This window comes from Prinia subflava, chromosome 2 (genome assembly GCF_021018805.1).
Source record: "Prinia subflava isolate CZ2003 ecotype Zambia chromosome 2, Cam_Psub_1.2, whole genome shotgun sequence".
NCBI classification, from domain to species: Eukaryota; Metazoa; Chordata; class Aves; order Passeriformes; family Cisticolidae; genus Prinia; species Prinia subflava.
Window position 1 is genome coordinate 49,145,958 of NC_086248.1, and position 21,001 is coordinate 49,166,958.

At 38.3% G+C, this 21,001-nt stretch overlaps 1 protein-coding gene across 1 annotated transcript; it reads left to right on the forward strand.

Annotated features, from left to right (window-relative positions):
- Positions 1–9,971: 9,971 nt before the first annotated feature.
- LOC134547726 (nephrocan-like) lies at positions 9,972–19,618 on the forward strand. The gene is made up of 3 exons (XM_063391855.1): positions 9,972–10,157; positions 15,114–16,015; positions 19,171–19,618. Exons 1-3 carry the CDS (start codon positions 9,972–9,974, stop codon positions 19,616–19,618), a joined length of 1,536 nt encoding a protein of 511 aa, XP_063247925.1.
- Positions 19,619–21,001: the final 1,383 nt, after the last annotated feature.

Here is a 21,001-nt window from a genome sequence, read left to right on the forward strand (position 1 = left end):
GGGACTGTCCCCGTGTCACCCCCGTGTCACCCCCGTGTCCTCCCCGTGTCACCCCCGTGTCCTCCCCGTGTCCTTCCTACTCCCTGGCCCGGCCACTGGGACCGTCCTCGGGCATATTAATGTAATTATGGCCATCTTTATGTTGACATACAGTCCATACAGACCTATACTAAGTTGGTACATAGTAAAGAATAAGGATATGTAGATAGTAAAGAAAAAGAACGCGGACCTTGCCCTGAACGACTTACTATGTAAATACATCAAGGAAAGGATGAATAAATGTAACGAAGTACAAATACAGAGGTTTCTGTGCACAGAAGTGCACAACAGGAATCAGACAGATGCTAAAACCACAAGTTACCTATGACTGCTCAGAAGCATCACTGCTCAAATGAAGCACTAGAAGATGGCAATACTGCAACCTCTGAAGAGCTAAAGCATGAGGAAGAACACACAGAAACTGAGAAAACTTCACAAAGTGGGGTGATGGTGACTTACATACCATGGTGACAGGAAACAACCTCCACTACTGATAGGGAAAGCGGCTGCAGGGGGGTGAGGGGAAACTGAGAGATGGCATCATTAGATACAGTAACAACTTTATTTAGCTTTATTTAGGGGGTTTTTATTAGCTTTGGGAAAAGCTTTTTCATTTTCTGAGCTATCATTGCAGTTATTTCTGCAATGTGGACGAGAGTTTCATTTGAGCTAATAGGTATAAAAAATATTTATGACTTACACATTGCCCAGATGTGAGGACTTAAAGTGGAGCCATGCTGACTTGGAAAGCTGGGTCATTTTTGAGTGTATATGATCATCTTTCTGTATAAGGGAGCGGGAGAGGAAAGAGGAGTCTGCACTGCTGTATTCACCAATGTGCTGAGGAGGTGCAAACCACACAGCAGGATTTGCAGTGACACATCCATTGCTTGTGCTCAGAAAAGATGCAAGTTTGCAAATATTGTACGAAATCACAGAACCATAGAATATTAAAGGGTTGGAAGGGACCTTAAATATCATCTAACCCTAACCCCCCTGCCACATGCAGGGACAGCTCCCACTAAAACAGCTTGAAGTCTTATCCAGCCTGGCCTTGAACACTTAGAGGGATGGGGCATCCACAACTTCTCTGGGCAACCTGTCCTAGTGTCTCACCAACCACAGGGTAAGGAATTTCTTTTTAATATCTAGCCTAGTCCCAAATGGACAGCCACCAGCAGTGTTGCATCACTAGAAGCATGAATAAATGCAGTTCTAACCATATAAAATGTCTTTTTTTTTTTTTTTTGCTCATTTTGATTCTGCAAATGAAAACAAATTTCAGGGAATAAGCACATGGGTGCTTTCTCCATGGCACTCTCCTTGGTTACAGCTCATCTCCTTTGAAATGTTGCAACTCTGATGTTGATTTCAGTGGGAGCTTTATTACACTTCTTTCTCTTGTGGAGAACACATGCAGGTTGTTTTTATTGCACCGAAGTTGTAATTCCACCTCAAAAGAGAAAACAGATCACTTCAACCCAGACCAGGACTCTAATCCTGCCTACACAAACTACTCTGGCAGCACCAGAGAGGGGGAGCTCAGGGAGCCTCCAGTCAGCAGAGGGGATACCAAGATAATGGTGAGGGCACCGGCACCCCTCACACACAGCCCTGGGGCTGAAGGGCATCCTGGAGTGAGCTTCTTTCCCTGCTCCACTTTGCATAAATAATTGATTGGAACACATTGGATTGACAGAAAGATACCACTTTACAGCTCAGTGCTTAGACCAGTCACCTGGAATGCAGAGAGATATGTCAGAGCAGGAAGGAATTGTACTCCCATCAATCTGTGCTTTCAGAAGAGCTTGATAAAAGCAAATTTCACCACTACCAGCAGGTATCACATTTCCTTTGGGACCTGCTATTGTAGGCTTGACAAGGAGCTGACAGAGTGTTGTTACAAACCCGTTCACTTGCCCTTTGCCATTTTTTGTGGTTTCACCACAGCCCCATGCAGCTCCTCACTCACTGCCCTACCAGCAGGACTGGGGACAGAATCAGGAAGGTGAAAGGTAGAGAGCTCGTGGGTTGAGACAAAGACAGTTTAATAGGAAAATCAAAAGCTGAGTAAGCAAACAAAAAATTAATTCACTGTTTCCCATGGGCAGGCAGGTGTTTAGCCATCTCCAGAGGAGCAGGGCCCTATCACGTATAACAGTCGCTTGGGGAAAACAAACAGCAGCACTCCAAACATCCCCCACTTTCTCCTTCTTCCTGCCACTTCATATACTGGACATGATGTCATATGGTCTGGAATATCCCTTTGATCAGCTGGGGTCAGCTATCCTGGTTGTGTCTCCTCCCAACTTTCCTTGACTGCATGGCAGTACAAAAAGCAGAGAAGGCCTTGGCTATGTGTAAGCCTCGCTCAGCAATAACAAAACCATTTCTACACTACCAACTCTGTGCTCAGCACAAATCCAAAACACAGCCCCACACTAAACACTGTGAAGAAAATTACCCCAGACAAAACCAGCGCACCACTCAAACTGTCTGCACTGCAATTGAAGATAGGTAGTAACAAAATGGGCAACTAATGGGGGATTGTCTTAGTGTTAAATCCATTCATGCTGGAAACAAAAGCTACAGACACCTTTATATACACCTACAAAAAACCATTCTGGCTTTGTAAGTCAGTGTATTCAGAACAGGAGCTGAGAAAAGGCTGTAAGTGCTTTGGAGGGAGCCCAGCTGCACAGAGCAAGAGCATTTGCCTGACCTTCATCCTGATTTTCATTCTTCAAGCTGTATCAACAGTCTTTTTTGCACAACAACATCCAACAGAAAATCAAAGTATTTGCTGGATCAAAAGCCAAACTAATTTGATTGTTTAAATTAGTTCAGCCACATAAGAGAATTATTTCAGGACTATCAGGTTTTATGTTAGCTTTGACTTTGTGTCTGGTACTGCACTGGAGAAGTACCTATAGAATTCTGTTACAGTTTTTGCCTTTTTTTAATGGAACAGTAATGTATCACTTAGCCAAAAATTGGCAGTTTCTGCTCATATATCTCTATCATTCATTTGAACAATATCTCCTTATCTTGACAGAGAAGTTTCCCATAGTTACCGTGTAACATATCTATAGCAAATACTGCCTACAAAAATTTAGACATGTCATTTATGTATGACTGCTTCTTTTTAAAGAATCACTTATTCTCAGGTTTTTAGTGTCTTTTTCCTTTAGCTTAGAGGTTAGTCCCACTATATCTTTAATTGTCTTTATCTGCAGTGGTATCAGAGTTCTGTGGTCATTACTTTTAATTCTTTCATCCCTTATCAGTGCTAACTTTGCTTTGCATGCCCTTATATTTCACCACTCAAACAAGGTTTTGTCTCTACTTATTCCACTCAAAGATTAGCTTCTCAAATACAATCCTTTTAGAAGCTTACCTGCAGCATAATATTTGTCTAATATGTGCTGGCTTATGGATAAATGAGAAGAAATGCTTTATATTAAAAAAAATCAGTAAATGTAGCTATCATGGGCTACTATTTATATTCCTCACCAGAAATACTATGTAAAAGAGGGATTGAAAGTAAAAGCAAGTATCACTTTTTTAAGGGTAATACATATGAATAATTTACTTATCCCAAAACTATGCTTGCAGGTCCCCTAGAAAATTCTGATCAATTCCAGTTACCCTTGAAATGCCTCCCAAAATCCCCTAGAGCAACCGTAGCTCTGTTCTGTAAGGAAGCTGTGCAGTAATTATGGAATTGAACCCAAGAAAGGTCAGTAGTTTTGACCTTCAATTAGATTAAATCAATTTAAAGTAAACTGTAGCATACTACACCCTGATAACATCAACAAAGCAATTGAAGAACATTTAAAGAACATCAGTAGTCTGAGTCAACTGTCTGAGGAATATTTCTAACAATCATATAGTTGAAGCAAGTTATATGTCGAGAAGAATTTGGATTTGCTGCCTTTAATGTCAGAGATTTCACTGAAAGCTTTGTGATCTGCTCCTTTGACCTTATGTATGAAGTGACAGAGCTGGTGAAGCTAATCACCAGATAATTCCTCTACATATAATTTATGTACATAATTTCAGTTATTTTAAATAAGGTATAGAGAACATGAGATCTCATTACACCACTATTAAGTACTTTTAAGTACAAACAGTCCTTCATAAATTTAAACCTGCATACTTTAACTGATTACTGGAGTACCTAATTAATAATCTGAAAACTTGTTTTGAGCTTAAAGAGCAAATGACCTTAAGCATGAGGAGGACATATTTTCAGACAAAAGAAAACTCCAAAATAATACCTGAATCAAAATATAAAAATAAATTACTTGGATCGACATCTCCACTGCTGTAGATTTGGTATCTAGTGTCCATGCCTAGACTGGGAAAGTGTTGTGTGAGATACAACGCAAACCTTTGGTTAGCCCCAGCCTCTGCACAAAGAATTTACAATATCAACCCGTGTGTTTGCACACGAGGGTCAGCTCACCCTCTGTAATTGCAGCTGCCCAGCTGTGCGTGCCAGGCTGCAGCGCCTGCACGTGTCAAGGCCGCCTCCTGTGTGGTTTGGGCTGAAGCATCTCGCATGTCCTGATTGCCTGGGTGGTTGTGCAGTCACAAGCGGGGGCACCAAAGGGGAAACAGAGAGGAAACGGGTGATATCTAACAGTATCAAAGTATGGGAGAAAATAAGAGATGGTAAAGCAAGATTTTCATGTTCTAAAAGAAAGAGAGAAGATGATTAGAATCATCTGAAGCACACGCCTTTCTGAAAGAGAGGAGGGAGTTGTCCACCTGCACTGATACTTGAAGGGCCATACATTTTCAGTTGTCATTACAGAAAATTTCTGCTAACAAATCCCAGAGATTTTAGGTTTTATATTTTAGGTGATTCCTGCCTTGCAGGCCTGGCTAGTTCATAGCTGGCTGCATTTTACAGTCCATGGGTGAGTCCATGGGTGCAACAGTTTACTGACAACTGTTCTGACTATCCACTCTGTACTGGTCTCACAAGTCACTTTCCAGACCAGCTTTTCTTTTTTAGAGTGCTGTTGTGATCTTAGTCTCATGCTTATTTCTATGCATACACTTATGCTTAGCTATTTTCATTCTGAATTTTTGTTTTATTTTAACAAATGAATAAAAGACATGCCAAAAATATTCAGCTTTACAGCATGCAAGAATGAAATCCTCTTTCTATGCATACAGTGTGTATAATTTAGAAAACTGATGTTTCCGAGTCCTGTGCCTTGCAGTTTGAACAGCAGACATTTTTTACAGTTTAAGCTCCATTCTGACTCTGTTGGATGCTCAGTTACGAGCAGGCTGCTTTAAAAGCTAAAGATATTCACAGGAAATGGGAGGGCCAGAACTAACTTGCTTCCTACAGGACTAGCAAAGTTCCACTGATTTTTTTTTTGGTTCCCTTATTGGCTGGGTAATCCCTCCCTGCCACTTTACTTTTAGGTGGTACTGCACAAGACGTGATCTCACACACATTAATTACAGATCTTATATAAATTGTTCACATACAAAGACCTCAGTGTTTAATTCTAGGCTGAGAACAGACTCAGCCATCAGATCTACCCTCTTTATTTCCCCCCCTTCATTCCTTTTTGGGAATTACTTGTAATGTCATTAAAAGGAAACTGTCATTATACCATACCCTCATACCCATGAATCTCTCATTTCCTGGGCAGAACGCTCTCTGTGGCTCAATTAATGAAAAACATTCCTCCATCAAGCAGATGCCATTGCCTACAACGCTGAAGGCATCATTAGTGGCATATGTGTATGAAATTATTTAAATTGACCTCCTGCAGGCTGGTTGTTTTCTGTGGGGTGCCTGCCCCAGATGCATCTGATCTGGGCTAGAATCCTTTAGCGCTCATAAAACTGGCAATGAGTAAAACTCCTCAATATGTGAAATTCCATTTAACAAAATTTCATTCCTTTCAATCTGTTTCACTGTGCTAGTTCCTCTGGAATGCAAATGTGCCCTGGACAAGCAAAATGTGAGAAATTCCAAAGGGGTTATAACTTGCATCTCTTCTGTGTTGCCAGCATGGGGGAAGAAAAGCAAACCTACCTTTTTGTGTGGAAGAAAAATCTGCTTTAACTCATCCAGCAGCTGTTTCCAGTGTATGAAGATGACCTTGCCTGGAGTTAGAACACACCTTCTCCACATACTATGAAAATGGATAAAAACAGTTCTACAAAGTTCTTGGCTTCAGAAAATCGAGATTTGTTTTTTCCCAGACAAGTCTCTGATTGTTTTTGTGAAACTCTGCTTTGTAGGATTAAAACACAAAATAGTTTTTTTTATACATGTATAACTTCTGTTTTAATTAGGACTTATTAATTGGCCTAGAATCCATTTGCTGACATTCTTGATTCATTATAATCCTTTGAGGCTCTTTGTTTAGGAAACATTTCTGTAAAGCATTTCAGGATATTTCAACAGATGATTAAGGGAAGCATAATGTTTTGAGAAACAATGTTATGAGTGTGTTTCCCGTAGCAGCCTGATCCGCTCTGAAGAGTGGAGTTCTTGTTTGGAGGTAGCCTTTGCAGCAGACAAATGCCATTTTCTGTCCCTATCAAAAACTGGTCCAAATCCAAAAACCTCCAGAAAAAAATAATTATAAATTCACATGTACTCAGTGGCAGGCACTTGATAGCATATGGCACTTAAATATGCCAAGGATTCTTTAGAGCATACGCCATCACTTAGCAGTTCCTACTTGCCAAACTGCTTCTGCTTGTGACATCCCTCAGGGATCAAGCTCCCATCAGTGCCCTGTGCAAGCCCTGAGCTGGTCTTTTGCTGCAATTTTTCTTTTCCATAGGCAAGGGACACCCCCACTGCAAAATATCAGCTTCTCCATGTATTTTGTGATAAGACAGTATCTTCCCTTGCATGGTCTGTGCCATAGTACATTACAAGGGATCCACCTGCAGGTTTTATGGGCTTTCTTCAGACATTTCTAAACACTCCATAACTAGAGTTTTGCAAGTTTTTTCTTCCCATTTTAATGTCATCTTTTTTTTATGTCATTTTCTAAATCTCAGGTTAAAAAGTTACATTGACCTAAATGTGTGTGCTTTTGTCAAACCTGTGACTCTGGTGAAGAAAGAGAAGGTTCATACATTAGTACTGCTGAAATATTGTGTGAAGCAAGGCTTGTACAAAAATAGCATATTTTTATTTGGCTAACTGATATATTTGGAAAAAACCCACCAAACTTTACAGTCCTTTATGTGCCCTATTTCAGATTTGAAATAAAAGCAGCAATCCTGAAAGATCTAAGTTCCAGCAAATCAAGCTTATGCTTTATCCAAATTTCTCCAATATATTTAATCAATGTCCTTATTAGATGCCAGCAAGACAATGCCTGACACAGACTTGGGATTTTGCAGGTTTTGATCAGAAGTGTTTGCCTTTGGTTAAAGAACACACCGTGTATGATGTGCCCCTGGGGCTTCTCACACAGGCAGGTTTGGATGCTATTGCTCATTCTTTCTGACACAGGAGTGATGGAGTGCTAGATCATGCCTTTAGTCCTGCACAGGAATCCTCTTCAAAAGCTGGGGAGAGTTTGCATAAAAACTGCTGGCAGGAAATGGCCACACTGATTCTGTGCTGTGAGGTTGTGCAACTCATGGGCCAGCAGGGCTACATCCAATACAGAGCTTCTGGAATGGTGATAAATATTTTTGTTTGGGTTTTTTTATTTATTTGTTGTTTGTTGGTTTTGGTTTTGGTTTTTTATTATTGTTGCATAGCTCACAACTTCCTGCTAAGCTTATGAGACTTCTGGGACTCTTTGTCTGTTCTGTTGCCATCAGGTCTCCTGAAGCCAATAAAATGCCCGCAGGTCATAATTTTATGCAAAAGCAAAGTCATCAGCTCTGATGTGAGAATTTGTACAGAATACATTTAATAGGACATCATCTTTTATAGCTATTGCTTTAAATTACCTAGCTGCCAAAAGTAGAAATATGTGAGAAATTAATGGATACATATCATAATTCTTGATTAAATCATTGTTGTAAATATAATGGAAATGAACTATTAAACTAATAATGTTTCCTTTCATTAGTTTGAAAAGGATAGAGACATTACAAAAAAATGCCAAGAGCCAAGAATATTGCACCTTATTATGGTGCAGTTACCTTGTGACCACAGCTGGGAATTCTGACATCAGCTGACTGATCTAAAATTTACAGAACACGGAAGGATCCAATCCATGGTTCTTACAGGGATTTGCAGACTGACTGCAGTACTCTAGAGCTCAACTCCAAACCGTAGGGTTGGATCTTCATTTCTTTTGACCTTCCAGGAGCAGAAAGCAGTTGTTTTTGATGACATTCTTAAGGAAGACAAATTCCTACATAGGATGCTGAGCATTACTGTCTTAGTTGCACCAGAATGTAAACCGGAGTCAGTGGAAAGATGGAATCAAAGAAATATACCACAAGTAGCTGTCAATATACAGAAAGGATTTACACTTTTGTCTGAATACTTTGACTCTTGTAGGGGGAAAAAAAGTCAAAGCCACAAACCAAGTATCAAACCCTAGACTGAGATACATTAAAACACTTTATTGCACAGTTGATGAAGCTGCCCACTCACTCATTTTTGCTTAAGTGATCACTATGGCATAAGTCAGGCAGGATTTTTCTGCAAAGTTTGTTAAACATGCCAATTTCACAGGCTGCTTTTGGAAAAGGTTTCTGCTCTTGCTGCTTGGTTTAGCAAATGCTGGCTTGCAGTTCTGCTCTCACAGTATAGAGGATTAAGGAGACAGAAGGATCTTCAGGAAGGAATATGGCAATTGTCCAGTGTAAGCCCAGCTGCATCCAATAGGCATTCCCATCAAGGACTGCCCCCAGTTCTGTTATCCATTTGTCAAATCAACTTGACATTATCTTCTGCTTGGAAAAATAACTAGCCTAGTCTGCTTTTAAGGAATAGGATTACCTGCTTCTGAAGATATGATGGAGAGGATGGAGGCAAGCAGGTAACAGTGCAAAGCAGATCAGTGTATTAAGATACAAAGATTTCAAAAGCTCACTGGTTTGTATGTTGTAAACTGCTCGAGTACAAAGGAAAATGAGAACAACCAAAACCATATGCCTTTCAAAACTTTTTATCTCCAGCTGGCATTGCTAGCAGATATGTCAGAGAAGCACTAATAAGCAGAGAGAAAACTCTAGGGGAAATCTTTCTGTTCTCCATCTGTCATGGAGTAAATAGGTCTTACTGATTATCTACCACTTGATTTATACTAAATGCTTTCAAGTATTTCCCATTTATAATTTTCAAGTACAAGAATAATTAAATTTTGATTTATGGGAATTACACAACAAGAGGTGATTTTTTTGTCCGAGCAGCAACATTCAGCTGTACCACAGACATTCAGAAAACTAACAGAATGTTTTAACTTTAAAATAGTAGCAGCCTGAGTTTGAAGGTTTTGGGTGGTGGCCTGAATAATGCAAGAGGAAGAGCAAAAAAGCTTCAGTGTTGGCTGTAGTTGTGGTTTTACTGTTTCTAATCCTGGGTCACAGAAGATACAAAGGTTTTACAGCCCCACTATAAAACAGCTCTTTATCTTTTCTCGACTAATTCCATGGTGTCACATTTAACAAAACTAGGAAACTGAAGATAATATGGATGTTTGCAGATTAGCTGTCAGGTAATAAATAACACTAATTTCACATACCTACAAATGTAAATGTACCTTATCACTGTTTAAGTTTCTCACTCTTTGTAATGCCTGCCAACACTTTAACCCAGGCAAATTACAGTATTGTTTTTGCTGTTTTTTCACTGGGATAAAACACACAGTCATAATATCCTTTTATCGGATCTCATGGTATAAAAGGGCTTTGGTGCTTAATTCAAGCTGTATGTTGCCGAGGCAATTCCAGAGTTCCTGTTTTGGAAGATGTATTTGTCTTACCTTTTAGTTTCCTTGTCTTTTCACAGTGCCCTAAGTACCACTTGCCCGAGAAGATGCAGCTGTGACCCTGCCCAGTCAGTGCAATGCTACAGGGCTACAGAGATCCCCCGAGAGATTCCTTTCACCACCAGGAGACTCTACATCAGCCACAGCAAAATTAAACAACTCCAGGTAAGAAAACCCAGAAAAAGTACTTCTTGTAGTGCACCATAACTGAAAGTTGAGCTTCCCAGATGGTGGTGGCATCTAGTGAGGAGAGGATCTTTTCCCATGTCTTAAAAACTGCCAAAGTGCTGCCAGATCTGGTTTTATTTTTACTGACTTTTTAAGGATATGTAAATATATTCCTGTAGTGTTTCCATGTTCCTGCAGTCTCCAAGCACTAGTTCATGCTGTCACAATGATATTTTGTATGAAACTCAAAAAAAATAGTATTTTATAACTGCCAGCTAAAAGTTGACTTGTTTTGTATATGGTCAAATAACCATTGACTTTCAGAGTAAATTTTTTAACCTGTTAAAAGCTTTTTCTATTTTTGATACAATATAATACTTTTTCACAGTAAAATGAAAGGGTTTATGTCATTAGAATAATTTCCCAAATGAAAGAAATTGAAGCTCTTTTTTCTCTCTGGAGCTGCAAGTGTCAGGTACAGCTGCTATTAGAAATGGCAGAGGAAGTAAGTTTGAGTCTAAGGAACAGCTTGAGATATTTTTAAAAGCAAGGCCAGGCCTATCTACTAACCGACATAAATGAGAGCAGCTTCTAACCAAAACTGCCAGCTATTTGTGCTATTTGTGCCAGAAAAAGTTTATTCTGGGTTTCTTGAGGCACTACTGGTTCGCATTTTTAAAGGCATCAGCTTATGCTCATCTTGCACTGCACTCTGGAATGGTGCTTCTTTGTTTCCTACCCTGAAATACTTTTATTTAATAAATTCACCTTGTATAGATGGGAAATACAACCTTGTATAGATGGGAAATACACAAGGGAAATATAACCACCTGTATTACACATACTTACTGTGCAGCAATTTCCTACAAATAATAATAAATGTACAATTCAAATGAGATATATTTTCTCTTACAAAGAATTTAACTGTTCTTAAATGCATCTTTGATTTCACTCTCAGGACTGAATGAAATAAGCTGGAAGGCAGCTTAGAGCAGCATCTAGAATACCTGTCACCCACTGAGAAATAGTAATTGTACAGTTTTCCTCTGAGAAAGTTTACTCTTTTAGCTGCTACTAATATCTCTGGTCTTCTTGTTTTATCTCACACACCCACAAGAGTCAAACATTGGTGTGATTTAGCTATACTTGGGGTAAACAAAAGATTTGTCAAATGAATTCTGTATTAGGAAATACAGTTCCTGTGCAAACTCTTCCCTCCTCCTCCTCTTCCCCATTATTTTCTTTCCAAGAGAAGTAAGATGAGCCATTTTCCATTTCTTAGGCTAGTTCTCTGTGCCTGTCAGCAGCTCCTCAGTTATAAGTAAAGTGGCCTTAGTTTCTGACTGGAGCAGAAGACAGGTGTTGTAAAATGTTTAAATGTTGGATATAAGTGAATGGAGTGGTGGGATAAATGTCTTATGATTGATCACAACAAATGGTGTGCGAAACCATCTAAGAAGAGAGTTTTCCACTTTATGCATTAATTCTACTGGCTATGAGTCTGCCTTACAGCTACTACTGACTTTGCACTAAAAGGAAAGAAATTCTTTCACACCATGTCCTTGTAATTATGTAGGCTGTTTCCTTAAAATTATATTGTGTCCTTGGATATATTTTTTACATTTTTTCCCATGCAACAAATAATACTTCTGAGGTCTTGAGATCATAAATACCTATGCTTAGTTTTACACAGCTGAGCAATTCCACTGGCACATATTATAGTGCTTAGGGAAACATTTCTGCTTGTAAAGTACATGTCTGCAAGCACTGAAATAACTCCACAGGATTTTAGGGGTTTGGTGTGGGATTTTTGTTCATTTGAATGGTTTGATTTGGTTTTTTTTAATTTGCTTGGTTTTTAAAATTCCTTTATTTACCTACTCATTGAGAAAATAACATACTTTCCTAAAGAAGTCGAATGGAAGCCCTGAGTTCCCACAGTTGACCTCCAAGGGACTATGTAAGCATTCACAAATATTATAGTTTAGCAATTAACTGCCTCAGAAGAATAAAAAAGTGTTGTTTCAATTACTTCCGCAACTTAATTTGCATTGATTATTATTAAAATTGTGAAGAAATAATAATTTAAAAATAATATATATTTGTATGCTAAATCCAGTATGTTAAAAAAAATAAAGAAAAATAGCAGATTTGTTTTTTACCCAGGTCAAATTTGTATTTTTTCTGACAGGGCTGATCAGCACTAAAAACAGCAGCTGGGATTTTTGCTTTTGGTAATTTTACAACCTGGGGTTTGTTATAAACAGACTTTATAATAACAAAACTGGATTAATTTTAACTTTTTTTTTCAATATTTTCTGTGTCCTCCTTGATTTGAAGATCAACCAAAACCCGTTTACTCCCAATTTAAAATTTAGTTTATTTCTAACTATATTAATAAATGGGATTTTATCTGCTAAAACACAATAATCTACCTTGTCCACAGGATAGGGTGCTGTCTTAAAAAAACTCCTTATAACATATCCCAGGTCACAGCAACAAAGAAAACAAACAAACAAACAAACAAGTAATTAAAATTACAAATTACTGGAAATATTTGTATTAAATAACAGCATAGTAGGTCCACTTTCAGGAGATCAATATTTTAAAATATAAAACTATAATAGTATCCCTTTACAGGCAATCCAGTAAATACACTTCTTCCTGGTGAAAAAAGAGCTGGTAGGCTTTCAAATAGGTTTTGATTCATATTAGAAAGACTGGGTGGTTTATGAATAGTATGGATAGATAAATGTTTAAGTCTCAAAACAGCATGGTCACAAAGCTTAGCAACACATACCAAATAGGTGGAAAATAGAAATGATAATAATCCACATTAAGAAGCCTAACATTAATACAGAGCAAATGTCTGTACATTGACCTTCACAGCTCTCTGTCATTTAATAAGATGAAAATTAAGCCTTTTAGAGGCATACAGAAATCAACTGAGGAAAAGCTGAAAACATTGCTTTTGAATTCATAGGAGAAAATGTGTTAAATTGTGAAGATTCATAATTGTTTCAATTTCCATAAGATGGTTTTATAATTACATCTGATTGTGTTTTTGTGCTCTTGACCAATGCAGCTCATTCCTATATACAAGATCACATTCCAAATCATGACCAAAACTGGACATCAGCAGTTCTGATATTGCTATATTGCTACATATACACAAAACACTGATTTATAGAAAAATAAAGTTGTATAACTTGGACAACTTTGTTGTTTACTGTTGAGAATATAAGGTTTTAGTGGAGGTACATTCATTCCCTTATTGAATTTACATATAATTGATGGAGAAATCTGCTTCAAGAGAGGTTCCATATCTATACTTTCTCAGTAATTGCATCAAATTTTGCAATTCAGAAACTGCTTTGCAAGACAGAATAAAGTTAATCAGAAAGATAAACTAAGGATACCACAGCAAAATGAAATCTGGCTTGTCTTTCACAGCTGTGCAGGCTTTAATTTTAACAAAAGTTAAAATGCAGAGCTTGTAGCTAAGATAAAGAGATAGAGACCAAAAATATGCCAGAGTTGGACAAATGAAGCTGTAAGAATCTTTTAACACTCACCTTTATGAACTAATTTCACTTACACAAGTATGATAGGCAAGTGTATCCAACCAGAATTATGGAATAAAATTACTACCCAGCACCTGTCCTGCAAAAGGACTTGTACTGCCCTCCATACAGATTCCTGACTGGGATAGGGGTTATGCTGCGGAACAGCATAGGGGTTATGCTGTGGCTGTATAACTTCCCCCAGTGAGAGTAAAACATGCTGGGAGCTACCAAGCCCTGGGGGAAATGGCATGAAGAATCTACTGTTACTTTAGCATCTCTTAACTGGTGTGGTCCCTGAGACCTGTCGTGAGATGTTTTTGGACATGGCTTGAAGGGCATGAGGACACTCCTTCCCATCACTGCTGTGCAGAAGACCTGCTCAAGTTGCTTTTTTGGGGGGATTCCTCTATAAATACTTTTTTAAGACTCAGTCACCGGGGTCAATGGGAAGCATATCTGGTAATTCCAGAAAACCAGTGTTGTAGCAGCTGGTGTGCTTGGAGAACTCCCTGGCTCACCCTCATTGCATGCTTCCTCCTATCTGAGCTTAGAAAAAGCTGCCAGATTCACTTAGGTTTGCTGCTTGAGATTCAAGATGGCAACAACCATGTTCCAACAGAGCAGAAAAATAATGAAACAATTGTGTGCCTCTCGATATTATAGTCATAGTCTACTGCTAAGTACTATTTACCACTGCAAAGCATCTGTTTATTACTAACTAATAAAATCTAAGTTTCTGTGAAAACATTCTATTCCACAGAGGTGATTTTTCAGGCCAGGCTGATCTGAGACTTTTGGTTTGATCATATTAATAAGTGAGGTTTTTATTAAAAAAAAAAAAAAAGTTAGTGGTGGAGAAAAAATGTTGAATTTTAGTTTTCTGCCAAAACAGTAGCAAGAGGTAAAGATATTTTCTGGGGAATACATGCTGCAGGGCCAGTATTGCTGATATATGGAAACGGTTGTATCATGAACTCAAAAGTGCCCTAGCAAGCCCCATGGAGCACAATGAACTTTAACAACCATCCACTCTCTGCAAAGATTTCTGCCACTGGTGATGTTAGCTTTCCATTTTATATAGGCTATCTACCAGGAGGAAATAAAAGAAATATTCCTTCTTCAAAAGTATGTGCTTGCTCAAAACCTGACACAGCATAGACTTAAACCACAAAATTCTAGAAATGCAAGTAAATACTGGCAAACCACAGGTACCTATAGTAATACCTCTACTGTTACCAGTTATTTTGGTTTCTCAATCTAAATATATTGGTTTTCAGCATTACTAGCAATTTCAGCAATACTAGCAATTGTCCAAGCATCCAGAAGGAGTAACCAGTGAGGATATCTATAATTGTACAACCACAATAATTTTTTTTTTCTTTTTAAGTTTACTGACTTCAGGAGAATGTCAGTCCTTGAAGAGCTGGTCCTGTCATGCAGTGGCACAGAATCAATAGAAAACAACACTTTCAAAGATCTGAGCACCTTGAAGTCCCTGGAACTCTGCAAAAATCAGCTAAAGCAAATACCCACCTTTCTCCCATCTGGCCTTGAAATTTTAAAACTCGCTGATAACTCCATCAATGCTCTGCATGCATCTGATTTTGCAGGTTTGATAAAACTAAGGGTGCTCGATCTTCGCAACAACTTGATTGCAACTCTGCCTCCAAGTGCATTTTCTTCCCTTTACAATTTACAAAGTCTGATCCTGGATGGCAACAACATGGAATCTGTGTCTGCACCACTTAGGCTTCCTAGACTGATATATCTGAGCATGGACAATAACAAACTGAATTCGTTCCCAACAAACTTCTTCGCATCTTTCCAAAGTCTACATTTTCTCAGCTTAAGTGGTAACTTTCTGATAAAAATTCCTCTTGACCTACCTAAATCCCTACTGTCTCTAAAATTAGAGAAAAACCAACTTAAAATGGTGAGACTGCGAGATGTGAAACACCTAGAAAATCTGTCTGAGTTCCTTCTGTCAGAAAATCAGCTGACATCAATAGATGGTGCCCAGCTTCTTTCTAACTTAACCACACTGGAGCTTTCTAAGAACCAGCTCCACGCTGTGCCCCTCAGGCTGCCCGGCAGGCTGCAGAAACTCGACTGCAGCAATAACCTGATCCAGAGGGTGACAGCACAGGACTTTCAAGGACTCCAAGACCTGAAGCACTTGTTTCTCGACAACAACGCTGTCAGCACGTTTGAGGCGGGAGCTCTCCAGCAGTGTGCGCAGCTTTCCAATCTGGCGCTGGAACAGAATCTCCTCAGTTCTATTCCACTGAGGCAAGTGAATGTCAGGACAGCCGGCTCCCAGGTGTCATCTCTCCTTCCTTGAGTTACGGGAAAGAGAGCCAAAAATTGATATTCAGACCTGGTCATGGAAGAAGCCTGTCCATACCATAAACTCGTTGCTGTAACTAGCACTAATTAGCACTCCAGTTAGCAGTCTCAGAGTAGAGGTACTCTCATTACATCTGTGACCCCCAATGCTCAATTTGCATCTCTCCCTGCCAGTGAGACCACTTTATTTAATTAGCACACCAATAAGAACTTGCTAGGAGAATGCAATAGACTTACGACCAAGGTTATCCTGCTACTTAGATTTAGTTTGCCCCACAAAAGAAAAATAATAGAGCATCTAATAGAAAGGATAGATAGTCATTTTAAAGCTGATGTTTCTACCAAGCCACACCAGTTTATTATTCTTAAAATATTAAGATTTTGGGAGCTGAATCTGTTCAAAAAGAATGTGGTTTTTCAGTGATATTGGCATTCCCAACTTCATTAAATTCACACATCACAAGGTATCTGGAATGCATATAAAGTCTCCAGCTTCAGGCTATAAGAAAAATTCTGGTCAACAGAGCACAAAAAAAATCCCTTGGGCACACTGTGTTCATTAATGCTCTGCTTAGAGGATCTCTCACATTTATGTGAGTGTTGGAACTGGCCATTATCAGAGATGGCATATTAAGCCAAATGGAGGCTGTTCCGATATAAAGTGGCAATTTTATTATTACAGAAGGCTATGCAATAAGATGGCATAAAAATAATGAAGTAATTCCGTTAACATCAACTCCTTTAGCAAAACTGGACTGTTGCACTTTATTTTTATGACTTGTGGACAGGTTTAACTAGTCTAAATAAATAACACAGTAAAAATTCAATTCATCTAGCATCATGTTTTTTAGCAATTGAATCTATTTGGCAACAACTTTATAATCAGGAAGTGATTTAGTGGTGTATAAATATTTGATTTCAGACTAGCTTGACAGGAATGTTTAATGCTTTGTAGTTACTTTAATATTGTCTAATCCATCTTATTTTACAACCTTCGTAGTCAAGAGAATTAATAGGAAGGTGTTCTCTACTAGCCTTTAAACAGTATGACATTTAAGGAGATATTGGGGACCTTTCATTCCAACAGTAAATACAGATCCCCAGGGAGGAATGTAAACATAAAAGAGGTGAAAAAAAAAAGACAAGAAATAAAATTGATGTACGTAATTTAATTGTCTGATGATGACAAGGTACTCATGGATATACAGAAAACAAAATTATTACTTTTGACTTTTATCTGAGAACTCTGTTAGGTGTAAAAGGTTAAAAGATATGACTGATATGCTAAAGTGAATGGGTCTTAGCAGGTCTTCTGCAGAAATGAGGAGAAAGAAAGCTCTTTTCTCTTCTTTTCTAAAAAGAAAATAATCCACAAGCCCAAGTATTTTCAGGACTTTTAAAGAAGAGCCATACCTCATAAAATCCTACAGGGTGTGGTGAAAATGCAGAGAAGAATCTGATGATATTCCTTGGAGTGGCAGTAGCACAGTATGGCTGCCATGGTCAGCTCCGAGTGAGCGCGGCTCCTCTTCCAGCTGCAGGGCACTCAGTCATGTACTCAGTGGCTTTATTTTCTCTAGATCAACACAGCCTGAAGTCAAACAATACAGCCATAAAGTTTAAGTTGAACATTAGTACAATAAGAGTCTTCACAGGCTTAAGGACTTGCTGGTCAGGCTTTGGGCTGTACTCAGTCTGGATAGACCTCTTGGGTGATTTCCCACTGCCTTTGAGATCAGTGGGACTAGGGTTTTACCCCAGAGTGCCCTTCTGACATTAGTGTGTCATATTGGGCAGATATAATTGTCTGTAGTTAAGTTTCAAAATTGATTTATTGCAGTCACAAGCATTTGATAACGTCAGATTTTGTGAAGTGAATCACCATATCAATATGTGAATTTCTCCCCGGGAAAATCAGCACAATACAGAACTGCTCTACTCTTGAAACAGTAACATTGAACTCATCAGGTTTTCACAAATCTGGAAACCATCTTTCAGCTTAAGAGGTTCAAACTGGTCTTCACAAAAAACAGTGAGTGAGGGTCACCGACTATCCCATATCTTGTAGTACACTGCTGTTCTAGTCCAAATAGATCTTGGTAATATGATTATAATTTCCCTGAGAATTTAATTCAAGTTTTCTTAAAATCTGTAACCTTGACTCTTAATTTCATCACCTTGCATACTACCATAGTAAGGTGATTTTTAAGATACTTTCAAATTAATTTATTTTTAAGATACTTTCAAATTAATTTTATTAAAGATATTCCATGCTTATGCCTTTCTGTTAAGCACTTGTCACTAACTATATCAGAGGGAAATAAAAAGATCATAAATGAGCAAGACTTTTGAAATTAACATCTTTTCATATAAATTTGTAATGTACATGAAAATAAGAATTATATTGACCTGTTTAGTGTCATATCCAGAGATTATCAAATTTTTCTCTTCTTCTAAATGTAACCAATTCTAAGTCTTGAAATTACTATTTTAAAAGCATTTATATTTTCCCTGTTGTTGATTTCTTAACAGCATATCATCAGATGGATTACTGCTGTGATGATTAATGTTTGAGTCTGATGGGAGCAGGAGAATAAAATGGAAAAATTCTAATTCTTTATGAACTAAAAAACGTTTTTAAACAAATCATATATAGAAGTAGTTGAAGGAGCAATGTTGCCACGACTGTCTAAACTTTTGGTCTTTTATGGTGCTATAGTTTGGTCATTGGTATTGAAGAGTACAAAAAGCATTTTTAAACTTGGCAGTCAATTAAGCAGCTAATTTTTTTCATAGTACAGCACAGGACTGCTGTTCAGTTCAGCTGCATGAACAGTCAGTACTGGTCAGAACAGCAGTACTTTGGGAAAACAGCTCAAGGGTGCACAGTACACCTATAACATAAAAACAGAGTAGAAACAAGCAAACCCAACCCAAACCCAATACAAACATCTGTTTTGGCAAAAGATTGTATTTTTTAGTGACAACTTTATTCTAGTACATCAGATGTACCTGAACAAATACCCACCACCAAATACTCCACTTGCAAAAACAGTATGATGAACATAACACCTTTGTATTGTTTTATTTTTGTTCAGACTTCCAGACACGCTTGCTAGATTGGATCTAAAAGGAAACGACATAGAGGATGTTGGAGAACAAGAGCTGAAGGACTTGAAACAGCTTCAGGTTTTAAATTTACGGAATAACAAGATATCTGTCTTGGATCGCAAAGTCTTGGAGTATTTACCTCGTCTTCGTCATCTGTATTTAGATGGAAACCCTTGGAACTGCACCTGTGACCTTCTCAGAACCAGAAGAGCACTGGTGGCCAAAGGGACGGATGTCCGGGGAGGGCAGTGTGCAGCGCCAGCACAAAGCCGAGGAGAAAGCTGGATGTCTTCCAAAAAGATTCTGCAGCAGTGTGAAGACAATCTGTCTTCCACGGAAAGAGGCAAAGAGGACAGAAAGAAAATTAAACCCAATGAGGCCTCCAGCGTTGGAGTGAACACAGATGATGATTACTATGACTATGAATTAGATTAATGGCACAGTTTATCTGCAGTGAACCTTGAAGCTGTCTAGAGCTGCCCACTGCCACCAGTGTCTCTACTGACAAGCAGTCTTCTCATCTGTCATTAGCTTTTTTTGCCCTGCTTGTATTACAAGAAGTAATAGCCAGTACAGTAAGGGTGTCATTGTGAACTGACTATTGTAAAAAAATAAATAACTGTTTTTCTATACCATTAATACTATGTAGTTTGAGGGAAGCAAGAATACAATTACTGTCTCTTAGAAAAGCAGTCTGTAACTCTGTATGGACCTTTTTATAGTAGAACATTTCTTATAGTTGCATAAAAGCCCCACAAATAAAATTCTGCAATACCACAAGACACTATTACTGGGACTCTGGCATTCAACACATTTCAACTCATGGGTCTGCAGATCGACATGGGGAGTTACATTGATGTGAGCAATTCCTTGGGATTGTTCAGAAATTCTTGCTTTGTAGAAACTGATTTCAGTTTTCCTGAAACAGTTCCCTTTTTTGTTTATTTTAGACTATTTCAAATGACATTAGACCAAATTAGCTGAGCAGCAGGCAAAACACAGAAGGCTCATCTTCATCACAGCAAGTGAAATAAAAAAAATCAGTGTCCTGGTTAATGAGATTTAATAGTAGTTCTGAAGTTAATTAATAGTGAGGAATAAAAACACTGGGGTCGAGTTGACCTGATTCTGTTGTTGTAAATAAAAGAAGGGAGATTCTTAGGAAATAGATCCTGGCAAATATTAGGATAAGATGAAATGAGGTGAAACTTTTGTAAGAGTATATTTTGGTAGCTGAATAGCTAATTTGCTACAATATAGCTCAAGATACCATGTGTATACTTTTAAGTTAGGTATACTTAGTATGCAAGTACACACTGCAAATGTCCCCCTTCACTAGCCAGACCTTTCCAGACTTTTGTGCACATACACACAAAAAAGGACTAAATGCTATATAATTAATGCATTAACTCTGATATATGTACAAATTTTATCAAGCACTTTCCAAAGTGCTTGAAAACTAAACAAAACTGGATTAGTGAGACCACTAAAACCAGAGAATTACAAACAGTCACTTAAGTCAGTTCATGATCTCAGGTGATAACTGATGAGTAATTACATCAGCAAACTACTTTTCAAAGCAAACAGTTTCTATTATTTTTTATCTTCTGTTGGCATTCAGTAACTGAGTAATCACTCGTCTCCACAGAGGCTGATTTGTCTGGTGTCAGAGTGCAGCTTTTTGGTTCTGTCTCCTATGCAAATGTGATTGACATGCATGTTTCTTGGGTCCCCCCAACACATTAAGCTATGCAATTGGAATAGAGAGACCTAACCCATTTTTCTTTACATTCCCTTATCTGATGACTGTACAGGTTG

Bases quoted from the DNA above. Each gene is read 5' to 3' on its own strand.
- LOC134547726 (XM_063391855.1), top strand. From the start codon at position 9,972: ATGTATTTGTCTTACCTTTTAGTTTCCTTGTCTTTTCACAGTGCCCTA. The intron at 10,158-15,113 runs GTAAGAAAACCC...TTTCTTTTTAAG, and splicing joins GCAAAATTAAACAACTCCAG to TTTACTGACTTCAGGAGAAT. The intron at 16,016-19,170 runs GCAAGTGAATGT...ATTTTTGTTCAG, and splicing joins CTCAGTTCTATTCCACTGAG to ACTTCCAGACACGCTTGCTA.